The sequence below is a fragment of the Colobus angolensis genome, unplaced genomic scaffold, assembly GCF_000951035.1.
Source record: "Colobus angolensis palliatus isolate OR3802 unplaced genomic scaffold, Cang.pa_1.0 Scaffold92, whole genome shotgun sequence".
In the NCBI taxonomy this organism is placed as follows: Eukaryota; Metazoa; Chordata; class Mammalia; order Primates; family Cercopithecidae; genus Colobus; species Colobus angolensis.
The window spans coordinates 75,881-98,590 of NW_012123154.1; the positions used below are offsets into that span (position 1 = coordinate 75,881).

General features: G+C 45.6%; 1 protein-coding gene across 3 annotated transcripts in view; it reads left to right on the plus strand.

Moving 5' to 3' along the window:
* SYT17 (synaptotagmin XVII) overlaps positions 1-22,417 on the plus strand; it is a 92,437-nt gene extending 70,020 nt beyond the window's left edge. For all 3 annotated transcript variants that reach the window (XM_011931852.1, XM_011931854.1, XM_011931853.1), the window contains one exon: positions 20,985-22,417. In XM_011931852.1, coding sequence (XP_011787242.1) covers positions 20,985-21,181 — 197 coding nt within the window. In that variant the 3' untranslated portion in view covers positions 21,182-22,417. The remainder of the gene's footprint in view (positions 1-20,984) is intronic.
* Positions 22,418-22,710: the final 293 nt, after the last annotated feature.

Consider the following 22,710-nt stretch of genomic DNA (forward strand, 5'->3'; position numbering starts at 1 on the left):
CTTCTTTCTTCTCTCCTTCTTGTTGCCTGTAAATGGCAAACAAGGGGTGTGTTTCAGCCCTGTTTGTGTTACAGCTCTTTTAGCCCTGCTATTTGGCAGGCCCTGAGTTCTTGTCCTGCATCCAGGAAGAACGAGGTACGCAGACAAGTGGAGGCTGAGCAAGACGAAGAGGAGCTTTATTGAGCAATACAACAGCTCAGAGGGGGCCCGTAACAGGTAGCTCCTCTCCATAGCCAGGGTGTCCCGATGAGTGTTCAGCTCTTAGCACAGAGGGTAGCTCCTCTCTGCTAGGCAGGTCATCCAAGTGTCCAGCTGTCAGCAAAGTGGGTAGTTCCTCTCTGCAGCTGGTCAGCCTGTAGTCTACCCATTGTCTCTTTGTTCTCTACCCTGAGTCTGGCTGAGTCCAGGGTTTTTATGGGCCTCAGAGGGGAGGAAGTATATGCTCATTGGTCCATGGGCAGCCATGGGCGGGCCGAGGGAAAAGCACCAGAAGTTCCTGCTCTGGTCCATGAGACTGGCGGCCTGGCCACTAGGCTTCAGGCTCTCCCTGGTTTGAAGGTGGGGCTTCACCAGGGACCAGCCCCCTTCTGCCCAGAAGCCTGTCTGTCTCCTTCTGCTCATGCCAGGCTGCTCAAGACACTCAGACTGTTCATGCCAAGGGGCACCTGCAGGCCAGTGGTGGGCTCTCCTCAGCCCCTCCTCAGCCTCCCTCTCATGCTTGCTGGCACCCAAAGTCTGAAGGGGGCCGAGGCATCAGGGGCTTGCTATATCAGCACTGCCCCCAAGCATGTGCACCCCTGGCCAGGCTGCCACAGCACCTAGGCTTGGTTCCAACTTTGCTCCAAGATAGGAGTGGGTGCCGAAAGCAGGAAGGAGCCAGGCAGCAAAGGTGGGGTGTGGGGTTGGGGTGGGGAGGGAAGGGTACCTCCCTGGGTCCCCAAGAGTGCATGGATGCCTGAATCTGCAGCTGTGGCTGAGTGGCTGCGGCTACACCCAGGGAGCTCCCTCTGTGCCATTTTGGAAGAGGCAGGGCTCCCGCTTGTGATAGATCCCACCTGCTCTGTGGAGCATGCAGCCCTGGCCACACCTCCTGGTGGCCTGGGGTGGGAGCCCAGGTCCTCACTGGGTCACTCTCTGCCCACTCCTCCATGCCTGACCACACTGCTCTCCCACTGGTGGGTGGCTCAGCCCAGTCTCATTGCAGCAGCCCCTAGGGCAGCAGGCTCCAGTGGAGGCTCCTGGGGGCAGGTACTGAGGACCATCCGCCTCCTTCCTGCACCCTCCCCATAGCTATGGCAGGGGCAGAGAGAGGTGATGCACACCAGGGTCTAGAGTCACAGAGGCTCTGGTCCTGGGAGTGGGTCCCACCTGGTCATGCAAGGGTGGGGACAGCACAATTGGCTGCCTTGGGCATGTGGGGCACAGGGACATGGGGCACAGGGGTCCCACCACGACTGCTGCCACTCCTGCAGCCTCTCTCCTGCCACCACTGCCAGTTCCCCGCACCTCCCCCACCCCCCACCACAGCCAGAGCAATGGCAGTGGCTGCTCTGGATGGCCCTTCACTGCCATCAATAGGAGTCATTATTGCCATTTTATGGATGAAGAAAGTGAGGCAACAATAGGGTGGGAAGTAGCTTCCCTAGGATCCTGGAGCCAGGATTCAAACCCTGGTCATCTGGACTAGAATCTGAGCTCTCAGTTACTGGATTATGTGTCTTAAGTGTTTATCTAGCCCCTGCTTTGTTGAGGGCTACACTAGTTGCTGAAGAAACACAGAAAGACAGAAAAAATCCATCCTTTCATGACCTTGACGTTCTAATTGGGGTAAGATAAATGATAAATAAGCAAACAGCTAAATAATAGTGGAGTGAGCCAACAGAGAAGGCCTAGAAAATTACTCTAAAATTTGGTATATAAGCTGAGAAGGTCCAGCAGTGCAAGGATGGAGGAAAGGAGCAGTCTAGGCAGAGGGAATTGTGCAAAGGTCCCGCGGCAGGAATGAGCTTATTTTGTTCAAAGAAGAGAAAGAAAGCCAGAGTGTCCAAAACGTAGTTAACACATGGAGTGAATTAGGCAATGAGATCTGAGCAATTAGCAGAGACTATAGCAAGGAACTTAGATGATACATTTAAAAAATTTTTTTTTAATTTTTTTTTTTTGAGATGGGGTCTCACTCTGTTGCCCAGGCTGGAGTGCAGTGTCACGATCTCAGCTCACTGCAGCGTTGACCTCCCTAGGCTCAAGTGATCCTCTCACCTCAGCCTTCTGAGTCACTGAGACTATAGGTGTGTAACACTATGCCCGGCTAATTTTTGTACTTTTCTTTGTAGAGACGGGGTTTCTCCATGTTGCCCAGGCTGCTCTTGAACTCCTGGGCTCAAGCAATCTCCCCGTCTCGGCCTCCCAAAGTGCTAGGATTACAGATGTGAGCCTTAGATATAAGTGTTTATTGAGCATCCACAGTGTGCCTAAGGCTGATAGGCATGAAGGAAACAGAACTGAAGAAGAGATGTGGCTCCTGGCACCATGAAGGACTGGGTGAGATGACATGCATGCAAGGACTTAGCACACAGCAGATGCTCAGTGGGTGTAATTTTCTCTCTCTTCCTATTTGTGAGTTGACATGAAAACTGCTTCCCTGGGTTTCTGCCTCCCCGTGTGCCCTGCATTAAAGCAGGACGGAATGTAGTTGGCTTATCAGGGAAATTATTTTTAGAAACAGCTGTAGGCAAGGGCATTATTCACCAAGCAAAACAAAGCAAACAGGTGGGTGAAGAGTCAGTAGGGCGGGCAGTGAGCAAAAGATCTTCCCTTCTGTCTTCATGAGCAGATGCCCTCACTGGCCACAGGAGGCTCTTTGGGACCTGTTGTTCACTTCCTTGAGGATCTTGAGTGACAGAACTGGTCCAAGAACCAGGGAGAGTATCTGCTGATGTGGCCGCCAAAGTTCTCCTTAGATGTCTACTTTGGGATCTTATTCTGCTTAATTGTGTTGGGGCTGGAGAAGCGGAGGAGAGGCAGCCTTTGGATGATTTCTGGGTGGGTTCTCTTCCATCCTTGTGCAAGGTCACCCTTGCCCTCTTGGTGGCCTCTCTGGTAAGGAGAAGCCAGGACACTTAAGATATGCCTGGTCTGGCTGGGCATGGTGGCTCACACTTGTAATCCCAGCACTTTGGGAGTCCAAGGCAGGCGGATCACCTGAGGTCGGGAGTTCAAGACCAGCCGACCAGCCGACCAGCCTGACCAACATGGAGAAACCCCGTCTCTACTAAAAATACAAAATTAGCCAGACCTGGTGCTCATGCCTGTAATCCCATCTACTTAGGAATCTGAGGCAGGAGAATCACTTGAACCCGGGAGGCGGAGGTTGCGGTGAGCCGAGATCGCATCATTGCACTCCAGCGTGGGCGACAAGAGCGAAAAAACTCCATCTCAAAAAAAAAAAAAAAGAAAGAAAGAAAGAAAGAAAGGTATGCCTGGACAACCTCGTGATAAAATAAGGGCCCTAGCCTCATTGCAAGAAGTGCCTCTAAGACTCAGTAAGTTTCTAAGGCACTTGAGGATTAGGGCAAGTCATACTTTTCCAAGTTATTAAATGTGGTTTGGAAAAGAAGGCACAAAAGACATCATGGGAAGAGCTCCTAACTTGGACAAGGGGCAGGGATTTAGTGGTAGCTCTTATAATAAAAATAGCCAACATTTATTAAAGTCTTACAATCCTCCAAGTGCTGTCCCAAGTACTTTATAAGCACTGTCTCAATTGATCTCACAACAACTAAACGAGGTAGGTACTGGTGTTATCCCATTTTACAGGGAAGGAAACTGAAGCTCAGAGATCTCATATGACTCACTACAAAGCCAGAAGTCACTGTATCAGTTAAAGTATGGCTAGCTGCTGTAACAGATAAGCTGCCAAGGTCTTGTGGTTTGACACCATGGAAGTTTATTGCTTTTCTTTTCTTTATTATTATTATTTTTTGAGACAGGGTCTTGCTCTGTCCCCCAGTCTGGAATGCAGTGGCACGATCTTAGCTCACTGCAGCCTTGAACTCCTGGGCTCAAGTGATCCTCCTGCCTCCATCTCCTGAGTAGCTGGGACTACAGGTGTGTGCCACCGTGCCTGCCATTTTTAAAAATTTTTCGTAGAGAGATGAGGGGTCTCACTATTTTGCCCAAGCTGGTCTTGAACTCCTGGCCTCAGGCAATTTTCCCCTCTCAGCCTCCCAAAGTGCTGGGAATACAGGCTTGAGCCACCCAGCCCGGACCAGAATCTTATTTCTTTCTTGCACAAGGTCCTTCGAGGATCCTGTCCTGAGTGACCTTCCATGTGATGATTCAGTGGCCCAGGCGCCTTCCATCTCATGGCTCTGCCATCTTCTCTGGCCTTGGAGGGTTTCATCTCTAGCTGGTAGTTGGGGAGGAGAGAGAGTTGAGGACTGCATGGAAAGTTTTCATGGACCAAGCCTAGAAGTAATGTACATCACTTCCACTTCCAATTCCACTCATATTCTATTAACCGGAACTCTGCAGGAGAGGCTGGGAAATGTAGTCCAGCTACATGTTGAGGGAGAGCAGTGAACAGGCTTTGCTGACCACACAGCCATCTCTGCTCAGACACCCAAGCAGGCAAATAAAAGAGCCAGTCCATGCCCTGAACATGCTTGCTCCACGACCTCCCGGAGCACTTGTGGCCTCTGAGTTTACGGTCAGGGTCAACAGTGGGGGAATCTCACGCCACTAAATTCCAGGCTGGCAAGAGCCTGGAAAACCTTTTGGCTGGAGAGCCCGGGTCACCTGCTGACTTATGAAAGCAGTTAAACCAATGGTTCTCAACCTGGGGTGACATTGTCCCCTCAGAGGAGATTTGGCAATGTCTGGAGGCATTTTTATTGTCACAGCTCAGGGACGCTCCTGGCCTCTTGTCAGTAGTGGCCAGGGATACTGCTAGATATCCCGCAGTGCACACACAGACCCTCACAACAGAAAATCATCCAGCCCCAAATACCTATGGTACCAAAGTTAAGAGCCCCTGAGCTAGAATGACGGGATTCTGTGTGTCCTCTGAGGTTTTCAGGGTTGGGTGATCTCCCCCAGGCGCTGAGAAGGGCAGGTTTGCATGGGCTCAGAGCCAGTCAGCACCTGTTCTGCATTGGTTTGAGGCTTGTTTACTCTCCTTATGGCATTTTAACCTCTCATCATTCCCAGTGGCTTCTTTTTAACTGCCTGAGTGTGAAGAACTCAGAGCCAGAGCATGCGGAGTGAGTCCACGCTGACCTGTGCAGATTTTTCAAATGGCTTCCCTGTCTCCACCCATAAAAGCTTAGGCAAACAGAAATACCTTGCTCTGCAAACAAGCCCCGTCTCCCAGGTGGCAGGGGCTGGGCAGACGGACTGCAGCTCAGCCCAGCTTGAGAGGGTGCGAGGAGCCCTCTTGGGAAGATGAGCAGAACATGTCACCTCAATGTGGTGACGTGAAGGGGTTACATGGGAAGGAGCAGTACTGATGGCTTTTTAATATTGCTATTACAAAAGATATAATTTTTCCATACCTCATGTATATGTGTATATATAGATATGCATACTATTATTTAGATATAATTCATATATTATTTGTTTATTTATTTATTTTGAGACAGAGTCTCACTCTGTCACCCAGGCTGGAGTGCAGTGGTATGATCTTGGCTCACTGCAACCTCTACCTCCCGGGTTCAAGAGATTCTCCTGCCTCAGCATCCCAAGTAGCTGGGATTACAGGCACCCACCACCATGCCCAGCTAATTTTTGTATTTTTAGTAGGGACGAGGTTTCACCATGTTGGCCAGGCTGGTCTTGAACTCCTGACCTCAGGTGATCCACCTGCCTTGGCCTCCCAAAGTGCATGGATTGCAGGCATGAGCCACTATATCTGTCCTATAACTCATATATTTTATATGTATATATTGTATGTACTATTTCTATAAATATTATTAGCCATCAATATATTAATAATGAATATTAATAAATTGATACCAATTAATATTTGCATATGAATATGTAAAATTGAATATCACTTATATATTATTCAAATATCTAGAAACTACACACACTTATGGTGCAACCATAAATAGGGAGGAATAAAACAAAAAGTAAAAGCCCCTAATTTCCCTTACTTAGAGCTAACTACTTTAACATCTAGGCTGTTTCCAGGAATGTATGCACTAATGTGTGTATATATGTATACATATGTGTGTGCATGGTATGTATACGTGTGTGAGTGTATATGTGCACATCTGTGTATGTGTATGTCTATATTGCTACTCTCCTTTGTTAGCATCCAAAATATATATGCTTTTCTGCCACTTGCTCTTCTCACTTCATACATCTTAGACAGTTTTCCAAATTAGCATCTATTTATTCATTTAACAAATATGCATGAGTTCCTCTTACAAGCCAGGCACTGCGGCTATGACAGTGAGCAAATTAGACAAAAATCCCAGGTTCAGCAGGCTAATGCTTTAATGTGGGAAGACAGGCAATAAACAAAACAAATAACTGAATTTTGCAGTTGAGAGGTGATGTTAAATCCAAATGAGAAAACTTGGGCAAGATCCCCTCCCCCACCACTATAGTCTAAAGAGCTCCCTAGATGGTTATGTGTAGTCCTGCTTTAAACTCCAGTGTGCATCACAGTCACTCAGAGATTTGTTAAAACAGACTGCTGAGACTCTGCCCAAGAGTTTTTGATTTGGTAGAGCAGAGTGGGCTTGAGAATTCGCATTTCTAACAGGTTTCCAGGCGATGCTGCTACTGCTGGTGTGGAGACCACACTTCGGAAACCACTGCTTTAGACAGACCAGAGGTCAGCAAACTACAGCCCACTCCCTGATTTTGTAAATAAAGTTTTATTGGAATACAGCCATGTGCATTAATCAACATACTGTTTGTGGCTGCTTTCTGCTAGTGTAGCAAAGTTGAATGCTTCCAATAGAGGCCATAGGTGGCCCTCAAAACCTACAATATTTACTGTCTGACCCTTTATAGAAAAAGTGTGTTGGCCTGGTGTGGTGGCTCATGCTTGTAATCCCAAGATTTTGGGGGGCCGAGGTGGGAGGATAGCATGAGCTTAGGAGTTCAAGATAAGCCTGGGCAACAAAGTGAGATCCTGAATCTACCAAAAAAAAATTTTTTTTTTTAAATAGTTTTTAATTAGCCAGGTGTGGTTGTATGTGCCTGTAGTCCCAGCTCCTTGGGAGGCTGAGGCAGGCAGGTCCCAGAAAGAATATGAGAGCAAGAAGAACTTGAACAACTTAGTCCCATTCCAGAGACTGGGACCTCTAGATTGAGCCTGGGAGTTGGAGATTTGCAGTGAGTTATGATCATGTCACTGCACTCCAGCCTGGGCAATGGAGCAAGACCCTGCTTCTTTTTATTATTCATTTATTTATTTATTTTTATTATATTTTATGTTCTAGGGTACATGTGCACAGTGTGTAGGTTTGTTACATATGTATACAGGTGCCATGTTGGTGTGCTGCACCCACCAACTTGTCATTTACATTAGGTATATCTCCTAACGCTATCCCTCCCCCCTCCCCCCTCCCTACAACAGGCCTTGGTGTGTGATATTCCCCTTCCTATGTCCAAGTGTTCTCATTGTTCAATTCCCACCTATGAGTGAGAACATGCGGTGTTTGGTTTTCTGTTCTTGTGATAGTTTGCTGAGAATGATGGTTTCCAGCTGCATCCATGTCCCTACAAAGGACACGAACTCATCCTTTTTTATGGCTGCATAGTATTCCATGGTGTATATGTGCCACATTTTCTTAATCCAGTCTGGACTCTGCTTCTTAAGAAAAGAAAAGAAAGAGAAAAAGTATGTCTACCCCAGCCCTAGAGTAACACCTCTGGACTCCCATTTTTTTTTTTTTCTTCTTGAGACAGAGTTTCACTCTTGTTGCCCAGGCTGGAGTATAGTGGCGTGATCTTGGCTCAGTGCAACATCTGCCTCCTGGGTTCATGAGATCCTCCTGTCTCAGCCTCCCAAGTAACTAGGATGACAGGCACCCACCACCATGCCTGGCTAATTTTTTGTATTTTTAGTAGAGATGGGGTTTCACCATGTTGGTCAGGCTGGTCTTAAACTCCTGACCTCAGGTGATCCATCTGCCTTGGCCTCCCAAAGTGGTGGGATTACAAGGGTGAACCACCATGCCCAGCCCTCTTTCAAGTCTGTATTTGTTCTTCCCAGGGAAGAAGTGACTTACATAATTGAGAACATCATGAATGTGCATCTAGAGGTCCCAGTCTTGGTGGGATGGGACTAAGTTGTTAAAGTCTTCTAGCTCCCCTCTTCTTTCTGGGAAATGCCTGCCCACCATAGGCACCATCCTCTGCAACTCCCTCAGTGAGCCTGCAGGGACAAAACCTGCACAGTTATGATCAGAGAGTTTTAAATCAAGAAGAGGAAATAGTAGGATCAGGCCCCTTTCTTCAACTCAGCTAAGCCACCGGTCAGCTCATATTTTCATTCTGCATCTAACCTGACTGCACATGAGATCCACTTGGGGAGCATTTGAAAGCCGCTTCCACCCAGGCCCCCCAAACCAATCAACAGAATCTCTTGGGGGTAAAGCTGGGCCCTGAGGGGGGAAGGTCTGATTTATCATCCCGGAAAGACGAAATGAAATTGGAAGATAACAACATAACATTCTAATGATGTCACCACACTTGCTTGGGTGCTCATGGTGAACCTGGAATTTGATTCCAGACCTTCTCTGCTAGCCTTACCTCATCCCCAAAGCTCATGACATAGATGAAATATTGTAACTAGCTTGCAGATAGTTTGCAGTGTACATTTCATGACACAGATGAAATATTGTAACTAGCTCTGTAGACAGTTTGCAGTGTACATTCCGCCCCCTGCGCCCCCCCCCCCCCGAGCAATGCCAGCATCTCTGAAACAAATGTAGAGAGGACCCCTAGTCAGATGTATATATTTTGGTTGTTCATGTCAAAACAAGCACATTGCTTTATAGTGACACCTTTAAGTGCTTCCTTCTAGTCGGTGTGATTCACACATTAATCTGAAAGTGATTCTTCAACCCATATGTCATCTTCAGTGCAGGCTCCACGTGGCTCGGTCTCCACACTGAGGCATAAAGAAAGGGGTCCCACAGCCCCAAAGGAATTTTGAAAGAAATTTCAACCTTGACTTTCAGCTCTTGAGGAAGGAGAAAGAGATCTAATTCATAAGCCAAAGCAACATTTCTCAGAGGTTTCTCCTCCACTCCCCGTTTCTCTCCCCTTAAATTTGCTCTAAATTTTTTTCTCTGCTGAGCTCCCAAGCTCTGTCTAGCTCAGTGGAGGTGACTTTCCTCCCACCTGCTCCTGAGTCTCTCAGCTCCTTAACCCTGTGGATCTGCCATAGTCTTTTGAGTCTCCATGGCTTTCCTTTGGTTGGGAGAGGGGAGGCTTCGGTTTTAATGAAGGGAACTCCCATCCTTGCTGCTTTCCCCTTAAGGCAGAGGTTTTCTACCTCCACACTTCTATTGATATTTGGGGCCGGATTGCTATTCACTGTAGGGCCTGTCCTGTGCTTTGTAGAACGGTGAGCAGCATCCCTGGGATCTACCCGCTAGAGGCCAGCAGCACCCCTCCTTCCAAGACATGACAATAAAAAACGCCTCCAGATTGTGCAGCAAAATTGGCCCCTGCTGAAAACAACGGCATTAAAAAATTCAGGCCAGGCACAGTGGCTCACACCTGTAATCCAACACTTTGGAAGGCTGAGGAGAGTAAGATTGCTTGAAGCCAGGAGTCCAAGATCAGCCTGGACAACATAGCGAGACCCCATGTCTAAAAAAAAAAATTAATTAGCTGGGCGTGGTGAGGTGCCCCTGTAGTTCCAGCTACTCAGGAACCTGAGCCAGGAGGATCACTTGAGCTCAGGAGGTTGAGGCTACAGTGAGCTATAATCATGCCATGCCACTGCACTCCACTGCACTCTGTTAAAATAAAAATTAAATAATTCGTTCTAAGCCGATATTGCCTGCGGACCAGGTCAAAGAGAGCTTCTACCTTGGGCCTCATGCTGTAAATGGGAGGAGAAAAAAAATTCATGGAGTGAGGAGTCCAGGCATCAGGGAGCCCACATCTTCCTTTCTAGATCATTGGGAAATAGTGGGATCCCAGAATTTCCCACCCAAACAGCCCAAGCCTATTTCCAGGGCCTGCTCAGGACTGGTCTAGGTCCGTCCTCAGGACGATGCTCTACGCTGTCAGTGTGTGCCCTCTAGGCTCAAGGCAATAATAAAATAGCGGTAATAGTAGTACAAACCTCATAGATTTGTGGTGTGCATTAAATTTGTGTATTGAAATCCACAGGACAGGGCTGGTCTCTGATAAGCACTATAGAACTGTTGGGTACTATCATTGTATTTTTCATATCAGGAGTCTTTAACATAGGACGTCTTCCTTCCTTATCTGCTGCTTGACCGAACAGGCAGCCGCTCATTCAAAAGTCGGAGCCAATCCCGACTGTGCTGGACCCTAGAGAGATGGCGAGAAGGGCCCCAACATGGGGCCTTTATGAGGATTTTTATGGACTTTCCAGGGCCATTCTGACGGTTAGCCTTTTCCCTTATATGCTGGTTGAGGTTTTAACCCCTCTTCAAACACACACGCACATGCCATGGATCTCTATTACCCAATCTGGCCCTTGTCACATGGGAGGGTTAAGGGAAGTAGGAAATGGGTGAGACTATTATTATTATTATTGTTGTTATTATTATTATTATTCTTTGAGGCAGAGTCTTACTCTTTCGACCAGGCTGGAGTGCAGTGGCGTGATCATGCCTCATTGCAACCTCCACCTCCCGGGTTCAAGCAGTCCTCCCGCCTCAGCCTCCCAAGTAGCTGGGACCACAGGCGTGCACCAACATGCCCAGCTACTTTTAAAAATTTTTTATAGAGAAAGAGTCTCACTGTGTTGCCCAGGCTGGTCTTGAATTCCTGGGCTCAAACAATCCTCCCATGTTGACCTCTGAAAGTGCTGGGATTACAGGCATAAGCCACTGTGTTCGGCCTCTTCTTTTTGAGATGAAGGAAGAAATTATGCTGAACTTTGAGTTTCAATTTCTACTGTGCCTCATGCTGGCTGGGTGGCTTTGGACACTCAACCTCTTAACTTCCCCGAGCCTCAAATTCCCCATCTGCAAAATGGCAATAAAAATAGGGCTGTGATATGGATTTAAGTTTAAAAAAGAAAAACAATAACGTATATAAAGTGCTTTTCTCAGTTCCTAGTACACAGACCTCAGGATTTGCCATTACTGATTTTTTTATTATTATAATAAAGTTAACTGAATTGTCATTATGACTGTTGGAAGGAAAAACATGAAAAAAAAATTCTGTCCCAGCAGCTGCTGTGAATCATGAAGTGAGCCAGAAAAGCTTGAAAAACATCACCCTTCAGTCATGGATGAAACTTCTTAGAACGCATGAAATGTCATAGCTAAAAAAGAACTCAAAATCTATGTATACCCGCCCATTGTATAAAGGGGGAAACTGAGGCCCGGGGAAGGGATATGATGTACCTTGTTTAAAAAAAAAGAAAACCTGAAAAAGCTTCTAGGTTTCTGAAAGAAGAAAAAAAAAGTGCTCTAGTGAGAAGAGGTTTTGCAAAAGTTGAAAAGAGATTGAGGACCACTGTGTTGCAGTGTTTCAGCGCTGCCCTGTAGGAAGAAGGAAAAGGGGGAAGAAACAGGCCCGTGTAGACTGCGTTATGTCTCCTCCAACAGTTAAGATAACTCATGAACAACCTGATGATGAATTGTGGGTAACCCTTGACGATGAGGAAGTAGGCAGGACTAGTAACAGCCCAGGGTGGGTCTTGCTGGCTTTGTACATTTTTTCCTTTCAGAAGTAGGGGAACATCTTAACCTAGCATCAAAGAGGTAGATCGCAGGGCACAGTGATGAGGTTTTGGGGTGCCAGCCATAATCTGGGGGTGTCCCTGCACTGTGCTGTCAGACTCAGAGTTGCATATATGGGAGCAGTGAGAGCCTAGGGTACAGATGAGAGTCCTTCATTACCTTGTGAACCAAATGCAAAATGAGAAGCTGTTGAGTCTGCTCCCATCGGTAAAGATTTTTTTTTTTCCTTTTAATTTGCAGTGTTTATTACACCCACATTCTAAGTCATCCAGCTTCCCTTCCAGAACCGTCTGCCTTGGCAAACTAAATTAGCGACCAAAGAATTTAGCTCCTGTGGTAAAGAACAAATTCATTTTTACAGCAAATATCAACAGGTGAAAGCCTCAACTTGTCCCTGACTCATTCAGGCTACTTAGGTCTTGACTGGCGCTGATCTCTCTTCACCCTCTAGACCTCACTCTCCTCAGCTGTAAAATGAGCCAGCGAAAACAACTGCCTTAAAGCACTTCTAAAATGTGGGAGGTTGGGGGCGGGAAGGGTGGCAATTGTATCCCCAGGGTACATCTGGCAATGTCTAGATACTTTGGCAGTCACAAGGGAGACAGAGGAGGCCAGGCATGGTGGCTCATGCCTGTAACCCCAGCACATCAGGAGGCTGAGGCAGGCAAATCACCTGAGGTCAGGTATTCGAGACCAGCCTGTCCAACATGGTGAAACCCTGTCTCTACTAAAAGAATACAAAAATTAGCCAGGCATGGTGGCACATATCTGTAGTCCCAGCTACTCAGGAGGTTGAGGCAGGAGAATCGCTTGAACCCGGGAGGCAGAGGTTGCAGTGAGCCGAGATCGCACCACTGCACTCCAGCCTGGGCAACAGAGCAAGACTCTGTCTCAAAAATAAAATAAAATAATATAAATAAAATAAGAAACAGGGGAGATGGAGGAATTGCTACTGATATTTAGCGTGGGATGATAGGTGCTACCAAACATTTTAGAGTGCTCAGGACAGCACCGCACAACACAGAATAGTCTGGCCCATAATGTCAGCAGTATCAAGGGTGAGAAACCCTGCTCTGGAGGCTTGATGTGATGTTTAAATGAGTCAATCCACTGACGTGCTCAGCCCTGGCCCTAACACACAGTAGGTGCTTAATAAACTGATCTTTATCCCAGGCTCCTTCAAAGCCTGACCTTTGAGCCCTGGTGAGTCCCTCCATCACACTTTTGTTTCCTGGTTGTGTTTCCCCAACTTGAACTGCTGTGGTCCGGTGGAAATAGATATGTTGATAACTTTTTACAGGTAAGTTGTGTCTCAAATTCCTAAAAGTGGAATAGGCAGGGTGTGTCCATGCATTGTCTGAGGAAGGGAACTGGACTTCCAGGTACTTGCCTGTCCCCAGAGGGTAGCCTTAGGATGCTGAAGATTCAGCAAAATCCGAATAGAAAACATTAGAGCAAGGTACTGTGCAAGGTGTCACTCTATAACCATTGGGAGAGAACTAAAAGCAGTTTGTGAGAGTAGTTTCCACTAACTGATCATTTCCCCCTTAAGCTTTAAACGAGGCTTAACATTTTTAACTGTGTATGATACCAAAATTCCCATACTTCCTTTGGTCCATTCAGCAGAACATTCTAATGGATTCATGATCATAATTATAAAAATAAATGATCACACTGAGCATAGCCCCCAGCCCTGTGAAGGAGGAAAATGTTATTTGCCTCTTCACCAAATGGTTTCATTCTATTGTAGTTTTTTCAGTTCTTGTGTCTATCTGGTACTCACAATCCACTATATTAAGTTACTCCAGATGGGAAAACCAGATGACTGAGTTAATTTTAATTATGTCTAAATCCATGAGCATTAAATAGGTTCTTAGAGAAAGCCCCCCTTCATGGATTTTGTGCATAGACTTGTGACATCAATTCTGACTGTTTTGATGGTTTTTTTTTGCTATACTCCAGATTGTACAGGTTGTTAAGAAATTGCTTCCAGATGACTAGGGTACACTTAGAGTGTGTGCATTTTGTAAACCAAAAAGTATCTGAGACAAGTCGCAATCAGTTTAGGAGTTTATTTTGCCAAGGCTAAGGACCTGTGCATGAAACAGCCTCAGGAGGTCCTGAGAACATGTGTCCAAGGTGGTCAGGCTACAGCTTGGTTTTGTACATTTTAGGGAGACATAAGACGTCAATCAATACATATAAGAGGTACGTTGGTTCAGTCCAGAAAGATGGGACAGCTGGAAGCAGGGACTGGGGAGTGTGTGGGGTGAATTCCAGGTCTTAGGTGGATTCAAAGACTGGCAATTGGTTATTATCTAAAGACCTGAAATCAATGTCTAAATTACAATAAAGGGTTGTAGACACCCAGGTTTTATCATGCAGATAAAGACTCTAGGTAGTAGGCTTCAGAGAGAATAGATTGTAAATGTTTCTTATCAGACTTAAAGAGTCTCTTCTGGTTGGGCGCAATGGCTCATATCTGTAATCCTGGCACTTTGAGAGGCCAGCACGGGAAGATCACCTGAGCTCAGGAGTTAGAGACCAGCCTGAGCAACATGGTGAAACCCCATCTCTACCGAAAGTACCAAAAAAAAAAAAAAAAAAAAATCCAGGCATAGTGGTGTGCACCTGTGGTCCCAGTTACTTGGGAAGCTGAGGTAGAAGGATCACTTGAGCCTGGGAGGCAGAGGTTGCAGTGACCTGAGATCATGCCACTGCGCCTGGGTAACAGAGTGAGACCTTGTCTCAAAAAATTAAAAAAAGAAAAGAAAACAAAAAAAGAAGAATTAGTTCTATCAGTCTTAAGATCTGTCTTGATGTTAATGGTGACATGTCTGACTTCCCCTTCCCATCACAGCCTGAACTACCTTTTCAGGTCACCTTTGGAATGCCCTTGGCCAAGAGGAGAGGTCCATTCAGATGGTTAGGGGGCTTAGAATTGTATTTTTGGCTTACAATATCCAGAAATATATTAGTGACTACATTAAAAGGAGTCCCCCATAACCATCAGTAGGAATATTTGGTGGCAGTACTTTACAACAAAATTTTTAGTTATGGACATTTCTAAAGAGAAGGAATTTAGGAATGTGGTTATAAGGAATTGGTTTCATTCACAAGTTATTAAATACTGCAAATTTTATCACCAATTAGCTATGTGACTTGGTTTCCTTACCTATAACATGGAGAGGGCTGGGTTATCTGACCCACTGTCCCTAAGCCCCTTTCTAGATTCTACATGTTTAGTCTTTAAAAAAGAAATCTGTAGAAACAGGGTCTTGCTATGTTGCCCAAGCTGGTCTCAAACTCTTGGGTTCAAGCGATCCTCCCACCTTGACCTTCCAAAGTGCTGGAATTACAGGTGTGAACCTGGCCCCTGACATGTCTAGTTTTAATTCTCTATTTTCTCCAACACACTTCTTAGAATCTACAGTCATGGCAATCTTGATATTCTCCCAGGCAACTTTTCTAATAGAAGTCATGAGTTATCTTCAGCTTCACTCTATTATAATTTGCATTTAAAATTTTTTTTTTAAGACTGTTAAGATTGCCATAACTTTACCAAGTGATTTGCAAGTTCCAGTGCCTGCTAATTAACTCAGATGGTCATGGCAGGAACTGCCTCGCATCAGAAAGGCTGACTCACTCAAGCGCTTCCATCTTTCAAGGGCCAAGTGATTCACCAGCCAAGTTACTCTACAAATTGGGATGAGGAGCGTAGGATATTAGACTTCCTTTTAGTTTTCGTCCCTTCTGGCGACTTAGATGTGGATTCTCTAATGGTGACTTATTTTTCCTTTGTTTTCTTTCCAAACTAATATGTACTTGTTGTAAGAAGTTCAAACTGTACATACTTATATGATACAGAAAGTGGAAATTTTCCTCTATTTCCCCCTTCCCAGAGAGAGCCACTCTGAACAGTGGTGAACATCCAGATATTGTTTTCTTTATGTATATTAACATTCTTTTTAACAAAAAGATTGCGCTTACATATACTGTTTTGTAATGTGCTTTTGTCTCCTAGCAATATGTCTTGGAGATTTTTCCATTTCATATACATAAGTCTGTCTCATTTTTAATGGCAACATGGATTTCCGTGGTATTCTTACCTCAGAAGTTACTTAATTTGTTTCCTCCAGTCTTATTCTAAGTAACTCCCAAAGACAAACTTAATGACTTGAGCTCAAGTAGGCTACTAGGAGGTGACCTCAGGAAGCTTGAATAAGCAAATGAGACAGGAAAAGGAGGAAAACGAATCAAGGACGTTTGATGAGTGGATATCTGCAGTATGGGGGTCTTCAAAATCACCCTCAGGTTCAATGATTCACCACAGAACTTGGAACCATGCTCATGGTTACAGTTTATTACAGAAAGAGCATACAGATTAAAATCAGCAAAGTGAAAGATTGCTGCTATGGTCTGAATGTTTTGTTCCCCGCAAACTCTTACGTTGGATCCTAATCCCCATGTGGGAGGTGATTAGACCATGAAGGCTCTGCCCTCATGAATGTGGTTGGTGCCCTTATAAGAGAAACCCAAGAGAACTGCCTTGCTGCTTCTATTGTATGAGAGGGCACCACCTGTGAAGGAGAGCAAGCCCTTACCAGACACCAAATCTGCTGGGACCTTGATCTTGGACTTCTTAGCTTCTGGAACCATTAGGAAATCAATTCCTGTTGTTTATAAGTCTCCCTGTTTATGGTAATTTGTTATAGCAGCCCAGCAGACTAAGAAAGGGGAAAGAGTCCTTTTTGTCACAGGAAAGAGTCCAAGAGAGACCAGGTGCGAGCTTCCACTTGTTCTCCTCAATGTGAGGAGTGCCTGATTCTCCTTGCAAGGATGTGTGACAACAGACTCAGGGTATTGCCACCCAAGGAAGCTCACCCAAGCGTTGGTTTCCAGCATAGTTAGAGGAGGTCGGTCATATAGTCATGGCTGACTATCTGGGTAGCTGAGCCTAGTCTCCAGCTCCTGCAGAGGTCAAGCTAATGTTGAGTGGCCCAAGGTCCTCACCATAAATCACAGTTAGCATAGACAAGCTGGCGTGGCTCAGGCAGGAAGCTGCAGGTGCTTGAGGTAGGACACTATCCACAGAAAACATGAGTAGCCTCCAAGATGGGCTGAGGGGTAGGCAGGGCACCACCAGCCCCAGCTACACTCCCTCAGGGACAGTCTTGCCATTTCCAGTTTTTTTTCTTATAAACAATGCCCTGGGGCAGGGGTCAGCAAACTTTTCTATAAGGAGCCAGATAGTCTTTTTTTTTTTTTAATCCCCTTTTGGCAGTTTTTTTTTAATTGACATAAAATTCACATAACTTAAAACTCACCCTTTTGGTGTATATCATTCAGTGCTTTTTAGTATATTTTCAAGGTTGTGCAACCAACACCACTATCTAATTCCAGAACATTTTTATCACCCCAAAAAGGAGCTCTGTGCCAATTAGCTATCACTCCCCATTCCCTCTTTCCTCTATCCTTGATAACCACTAATGGTAATTTCTGTATCTAAAGATCTGCCTATTCTGGACATTTCATATAAATGGATCATACATAGGCCAGCCATGTTGGCTCGTGCCTATAATCCCAGCATTTTCGAAGGTTGAGGTGGGCGGATCACTTGAGGACAGGAGTTCGAGACCACACTGGTCAATGTGGCAAAACCCCGTCTCTTCCAAAAAATACAAAAATTAGCTGGGTGTGGTGATGGGTGCCTGCAATCCCAGCTACTTGGGAGTCTGAGGCAGGAGAATCACTTGAACCCAGGAGGTGGAGGTTGCAGTGAGCCAAGATCGTGCCACTGCACCCCAGCCTGGGTGACAAGAGTGAAATTCTGACTCAAAAAGAAAAGAAAAAAAAGGCTTGTACATAAATGTTTACAGTAGCCTTATCCATAATAATAGTCAAAAGGTAGAAACAACCCAAATATTCATCATCTGATGAATAGATAAGCAAACATGGCATATCCATACAACGGAATGTTAGCTGGCCTTAAAAAGTAACACTACAACATGGATGAACCAGACAGATAGCAGATATGTGAGGCTTTGAGGGCCACATGGCCTCCAAATTATTCAGCTGCTGTGGTTGGTCTGAATAGTTGTCCCCCACCCTGCCAAATTTATATGTTGAAATCCTAACCCACAAAGTGATGGCATTAGGAGGTGGGACCTTTGGGAGATGATTAGGTCATAAAGGTTGGAGCCCTCATAATTGGGATTAGTGCCCTTATAAAAGATGCCCCAGAGAACTAGTCTGTCCCTTCCACCATGTGGGGACTCAGTGAGAAGATACCACCTATGAAGAAGCAGCTTCTCACCAGACACCGAATTTACTAGTGTCTTGATCTTGAACTTCCCAGCCTCCAGAACTGTGAGCAATAAGTTTTTGTTGTTTATAAGCTACCCAGTTTATGATATTTTGTTACAGCAGCCTGAATGGACTAAGACATCAACTCTGCCCTTTTTGCACAAAAGCAGCATCATGTAAACAAATGGGTTTGACTGTGTTCCAATAAAACTTTATTTACAAAAACAGGTAGTAGTCTACATTTGACTTGGAGGCTCTAGTTTGCCTACTCCTGCTATATAAAATATCCTTGTATGTGTATTTTTGTCCAGTTGTGCAGAAAATTCTAGGGGATCAATTCCTAGAAGTGAAATACGGAGTCATGAGTTATGATGTATTTATTTTGAACAGATATTGTGAACCACCCCAAAATTTGATCCAACTTGCTTTTCCACCAGCAGCACATGAGAGTACTTGAGACTGAGATTTCCCTTTTTTTTTTTTTTTTTTTTTTTTGAGACAAGCAAGGTCACTTTGCTACCCAGGCTAGATCCAGGGCAGTGGCACCATCACTGCAGTCTTGACTTCCCCAGGTTCAGGTGATCCTCCCACCTCAGCCTCCCGAGTAGCTGGGACTACAGGCACGCACCACTACATCTGGTTGATTTTTTTGTATTTTTTAGTAAAGGCGGGGTTTCTCCATGTTGCCCAGACTAGTCTCAGACTTCTGGGCTCACGCGATCCACCTGCCTCAGCCTCCCAAAGTGCTGGGATTACAGATGTGAGCCGCCGTGCCCAGTCAGAATTTCCTCTTAAATCCCTTTCACAAAGAAGTAGAACCCATACCCATTTACAAGGGAAGTTTCTTCATTGTCTTGAACTTTGGAGAGGAAGTAGAAGATAGAACATTTTGCCCCCAAAGAAGAAAACCAAATGGGGCCTAAAGTGGCCTCATAATAGTATCTTATTTTAGATTTGAGGCTCACGGGGAAGGGGACTTTGGTAACTTGTCCTCGTTTGGTGAGATCAAACCTTACACTGGCCACTGAGTGTCATTCCAAAAAGCCTTGAGTGTTACCTATTCATTTTTTTTTTCCAAAGGCCAAGAGCTCCCTTATCAATTTCATTTATTAAGCAAAGCTTCCATTCCTATTATTTTTCTCTTTGTAAGTAATTTGCATGTAAATGAGGTCCACCTATGCATACTGAACATGTTACCAAATGTACAAAAAGTATACATGGTCCATTTTTTCTCCACAGAGCTGACAGGTACCCATCCCTCTTGATGAAGATGACGTAGTATTTCACGTAGCCTGGTTTTCCCTAAGTCTTTTTGGCTTTTGGACGATGGATGGAGTTTTTGTTTTTATTTTTCCATTTTTCTTTTTCTCCCTCATTTTCACCATTTGGAATTCATGGTGTGAAATCCACAGGGGAGAACAGAGGCTTGTTAGCATTCAAGCTCTGTTTTTGGATGCATATTTTAGTTGGTTTATATGATATTCGGCATCCCTCCTGGGATCTAGCCCGCCTTTGCTCGGCTCACGCTGGGTGAATCTGTGATATTTCCCATTCTGTAGCCCTTCCTTTATAACACAGGCGTAGCCTGCTTTCCCATTAGTGAGATGGCATGCCTGGACTACCCACACACAGATACAGAATTAGGCGGAACTTGGCCGGGAAGCTAAATCAAGTTAACCATCTCATTAGGCTTGAAAGACACAAATTAAGCTTAAGTTGAGATTAACAGAGAAGCCTTTCAAAGAGACATGCAGCACAACAAGGGGTGGAAGAAATTGCTATAGCCATTACTCTCAGCAAACTTCCACCATTTGATGGAACAGAGGAGACATGAAGTCTCTTTTATAAAAGGTCAACAGACAGAAATTTAGGATCGAAATAGCAGTGTAACATTTATTGAGCTCTTACCACTTGCTTGGCACTGTGTGCTGAGAGCTTTACACATATTTCATAGAAATTGCGCATTGACCTATGAGAGAAGCACTACTAAAATTCCTGTTTAACTAACAAAGAAACCGAGGCTCAGAGAGGTCACTTCGCCTGCCTCGGAGTCCCAGAGCTTGGTCAAATGATAGAGCCAGGATTCACCCCCAGGATATTTGGCCCCATGGACCATGGCTTAACCTAGTGGTTCCCATTTGGGATGCACTGGCCTCCCCAGGGAATATCTGGCTATGTCTGAAGACATTTTGGGTTGTCCCAGCTGTAGAGAGAGCTGCTATCAGCATCTAGTAGGTAGGTACCAGGGATGCTGCTGAACATCCTACAGTGCACAGGACAGTTACAGCAAAGGATCATCCTGCCCATAATGTCAACAGTTCCGTGATTGAGGAACCCTTGTTTAATCGCTCAACTGGACTACACTGACAGGCTCACTGTTCCACTAGAACTATCCACTTACAGAGCTCTACATGCAGTGTGGTGATGCCGTGGGACATACGTTTAAGGCTGCATATTGCAGGCGGTGCAGCTCTCTGGCAGAAGGAACAGCCAATGCCAAGGCTGAGAGGTAAGAATCTGGCTGGCATGGGATGGCAGGAAGCCAGGTGCAGCTGTTGCAGAGACTCGCAGGAGGATGAGATGAGGGAGTTGGAGTTCTCACCAAGAAAAGGAAAAGGACAACGTGCCCTAAATGATGACCGCCATGTTTGCACTTGACGAATGTGTAGACTAATGAATGGCCTCTGTCTTCTCTCTGCCTTTCTGTTCTGTTCCCCTCCTTCCCCTTGCCTCCCTCCTGCCCTCGACCCTCTGGCTCCCTAGTTTTTGGCCACAACATGAAGAGCAGCAATGACTTCATCGGGAGGATCGTCATTGGCCAGTACTCTTCAGGGCCCTCTGAGTCCAACCACTGGAGGCGCATGCTCAACACGCACCGCACAGCTGTGGAGCAGTGGCACAGCCTGAGGTCTCGAGCTGAGTGTGACCGCGTGTCTCCTGCCTCCCTGGAGGTGACCTGAGGGCTGCAGGGAAGGCAGCTTTCATTCGTTTAAAAAAAAAAAAAAGACGGAAAAAAATGTGTCACATACTATTACATCCACACCTGCATACACACTCGCAACATGTCTACACACGTCCACACACACAGACACACAGACTCCCCAAGTCCTCTCAGAACTGAGAGGAAGCAGACTATTGGTCACAAAATAGCCGCCCTCAGTCAGTGAGGCCTGGGAACTTTCCAGAAGCCCCATCCGTAGTAGATCACAAGCTCAGTGGGCTCTGCCATGGGACTTATTGGCACTGCCTGTTCTTGTCAATACTCCTGCCCCAAAATGCACTTTCAACCCTCAGGCCAGAGAAAGGACCTCCCAAAGGGTGCCAACCTCCATCAAGACTGTATTTACCAAGAGTTTGGCCAGTGTGTGGGAGACCTGACCACTCCCCACTCCCAAAACACACGTCCACTGGTTAACTTCTGAACAGGCTGCTCTTCCCTGGGGTTCTTCAAACCTGATACTTTTCTCTAAAGGTGTAAGTATCTTTGTCTTCTCCTTAGTAAATGTGATAACTAGATTATGGACCATTTGGAGAAACCAGATGGCAACCAAAACTATTCCAGTGTCAGAAGCCTCTCTTGGCTTAATGGAATTGTCCTTGTGTTAGCTCATCCCAGGGAACTCCCTGTGGGTATATATGTGTATGTCTTCGTGCGTGTGCCCTCACAGGCAAAGACGTGTGTGCCTATGTGTCCTCTTGGAGAGCATGGCGATGGGCCGGGACCTCAGCCCTGAGCACTGCCTTCTCTCTGCCTCTCCTGTCCAGTGAGAGTCCAACCAGTGTCCTCCTGTCTGTCAGAGACCCCACCTTGGATAACAGTAATGTGTGTGTCAAGTAAATAGGATATGATAGAGCAAAAGTAACATTTTTTGACTGAATCATGGTGATTGTGACCCACAAAAGACATACAAAGGACCTGATACACGGATTAAAATGGCCATCACTCCCCATCCATGATGATCTTCTTCCTTAATCATACTCTGAGGATACTTCTGTGTTTGTCTGTGAACCAATGTCATGTCTCTCGTGCTAAGGAATTGGTGTAGTTAGAATAGGTCTTCTCTCTCTCTCTCTTTCTCTCTCTCTCTCGTTCCTCTTTCTCTGTTGGATGCTTCTGTATCTTTTTCCACAGCATAATGTCTGGTGTGATGGGGAGCTATTTATTGAAATTAAAGATTATTTATTTGTGCCATGCATTGGAGTTATCTTTTTCTTCATGAATGCAGGACATAGAAGGTGGGAGGGCATTGCAGCTAGTACTGCTGTGTAACAAACCATACTGAACAAGTCAAAACAATGATTTTTTTTTTTTTTTTTTGAGACAGTCTCACTCTGTTGTCCAGGCTGGAGTGCAGTGGTGCAGTCTCTGCTCACTGCAACCTCTGCCTCCTGCATTCAAGCAATTCTCCTGCCTCAGCCTCCCAAGTGACTGGGATTACACGTGTGCACCACCACGCCTGGCTAATTTTTGTATTTTTAGTAGAGACAG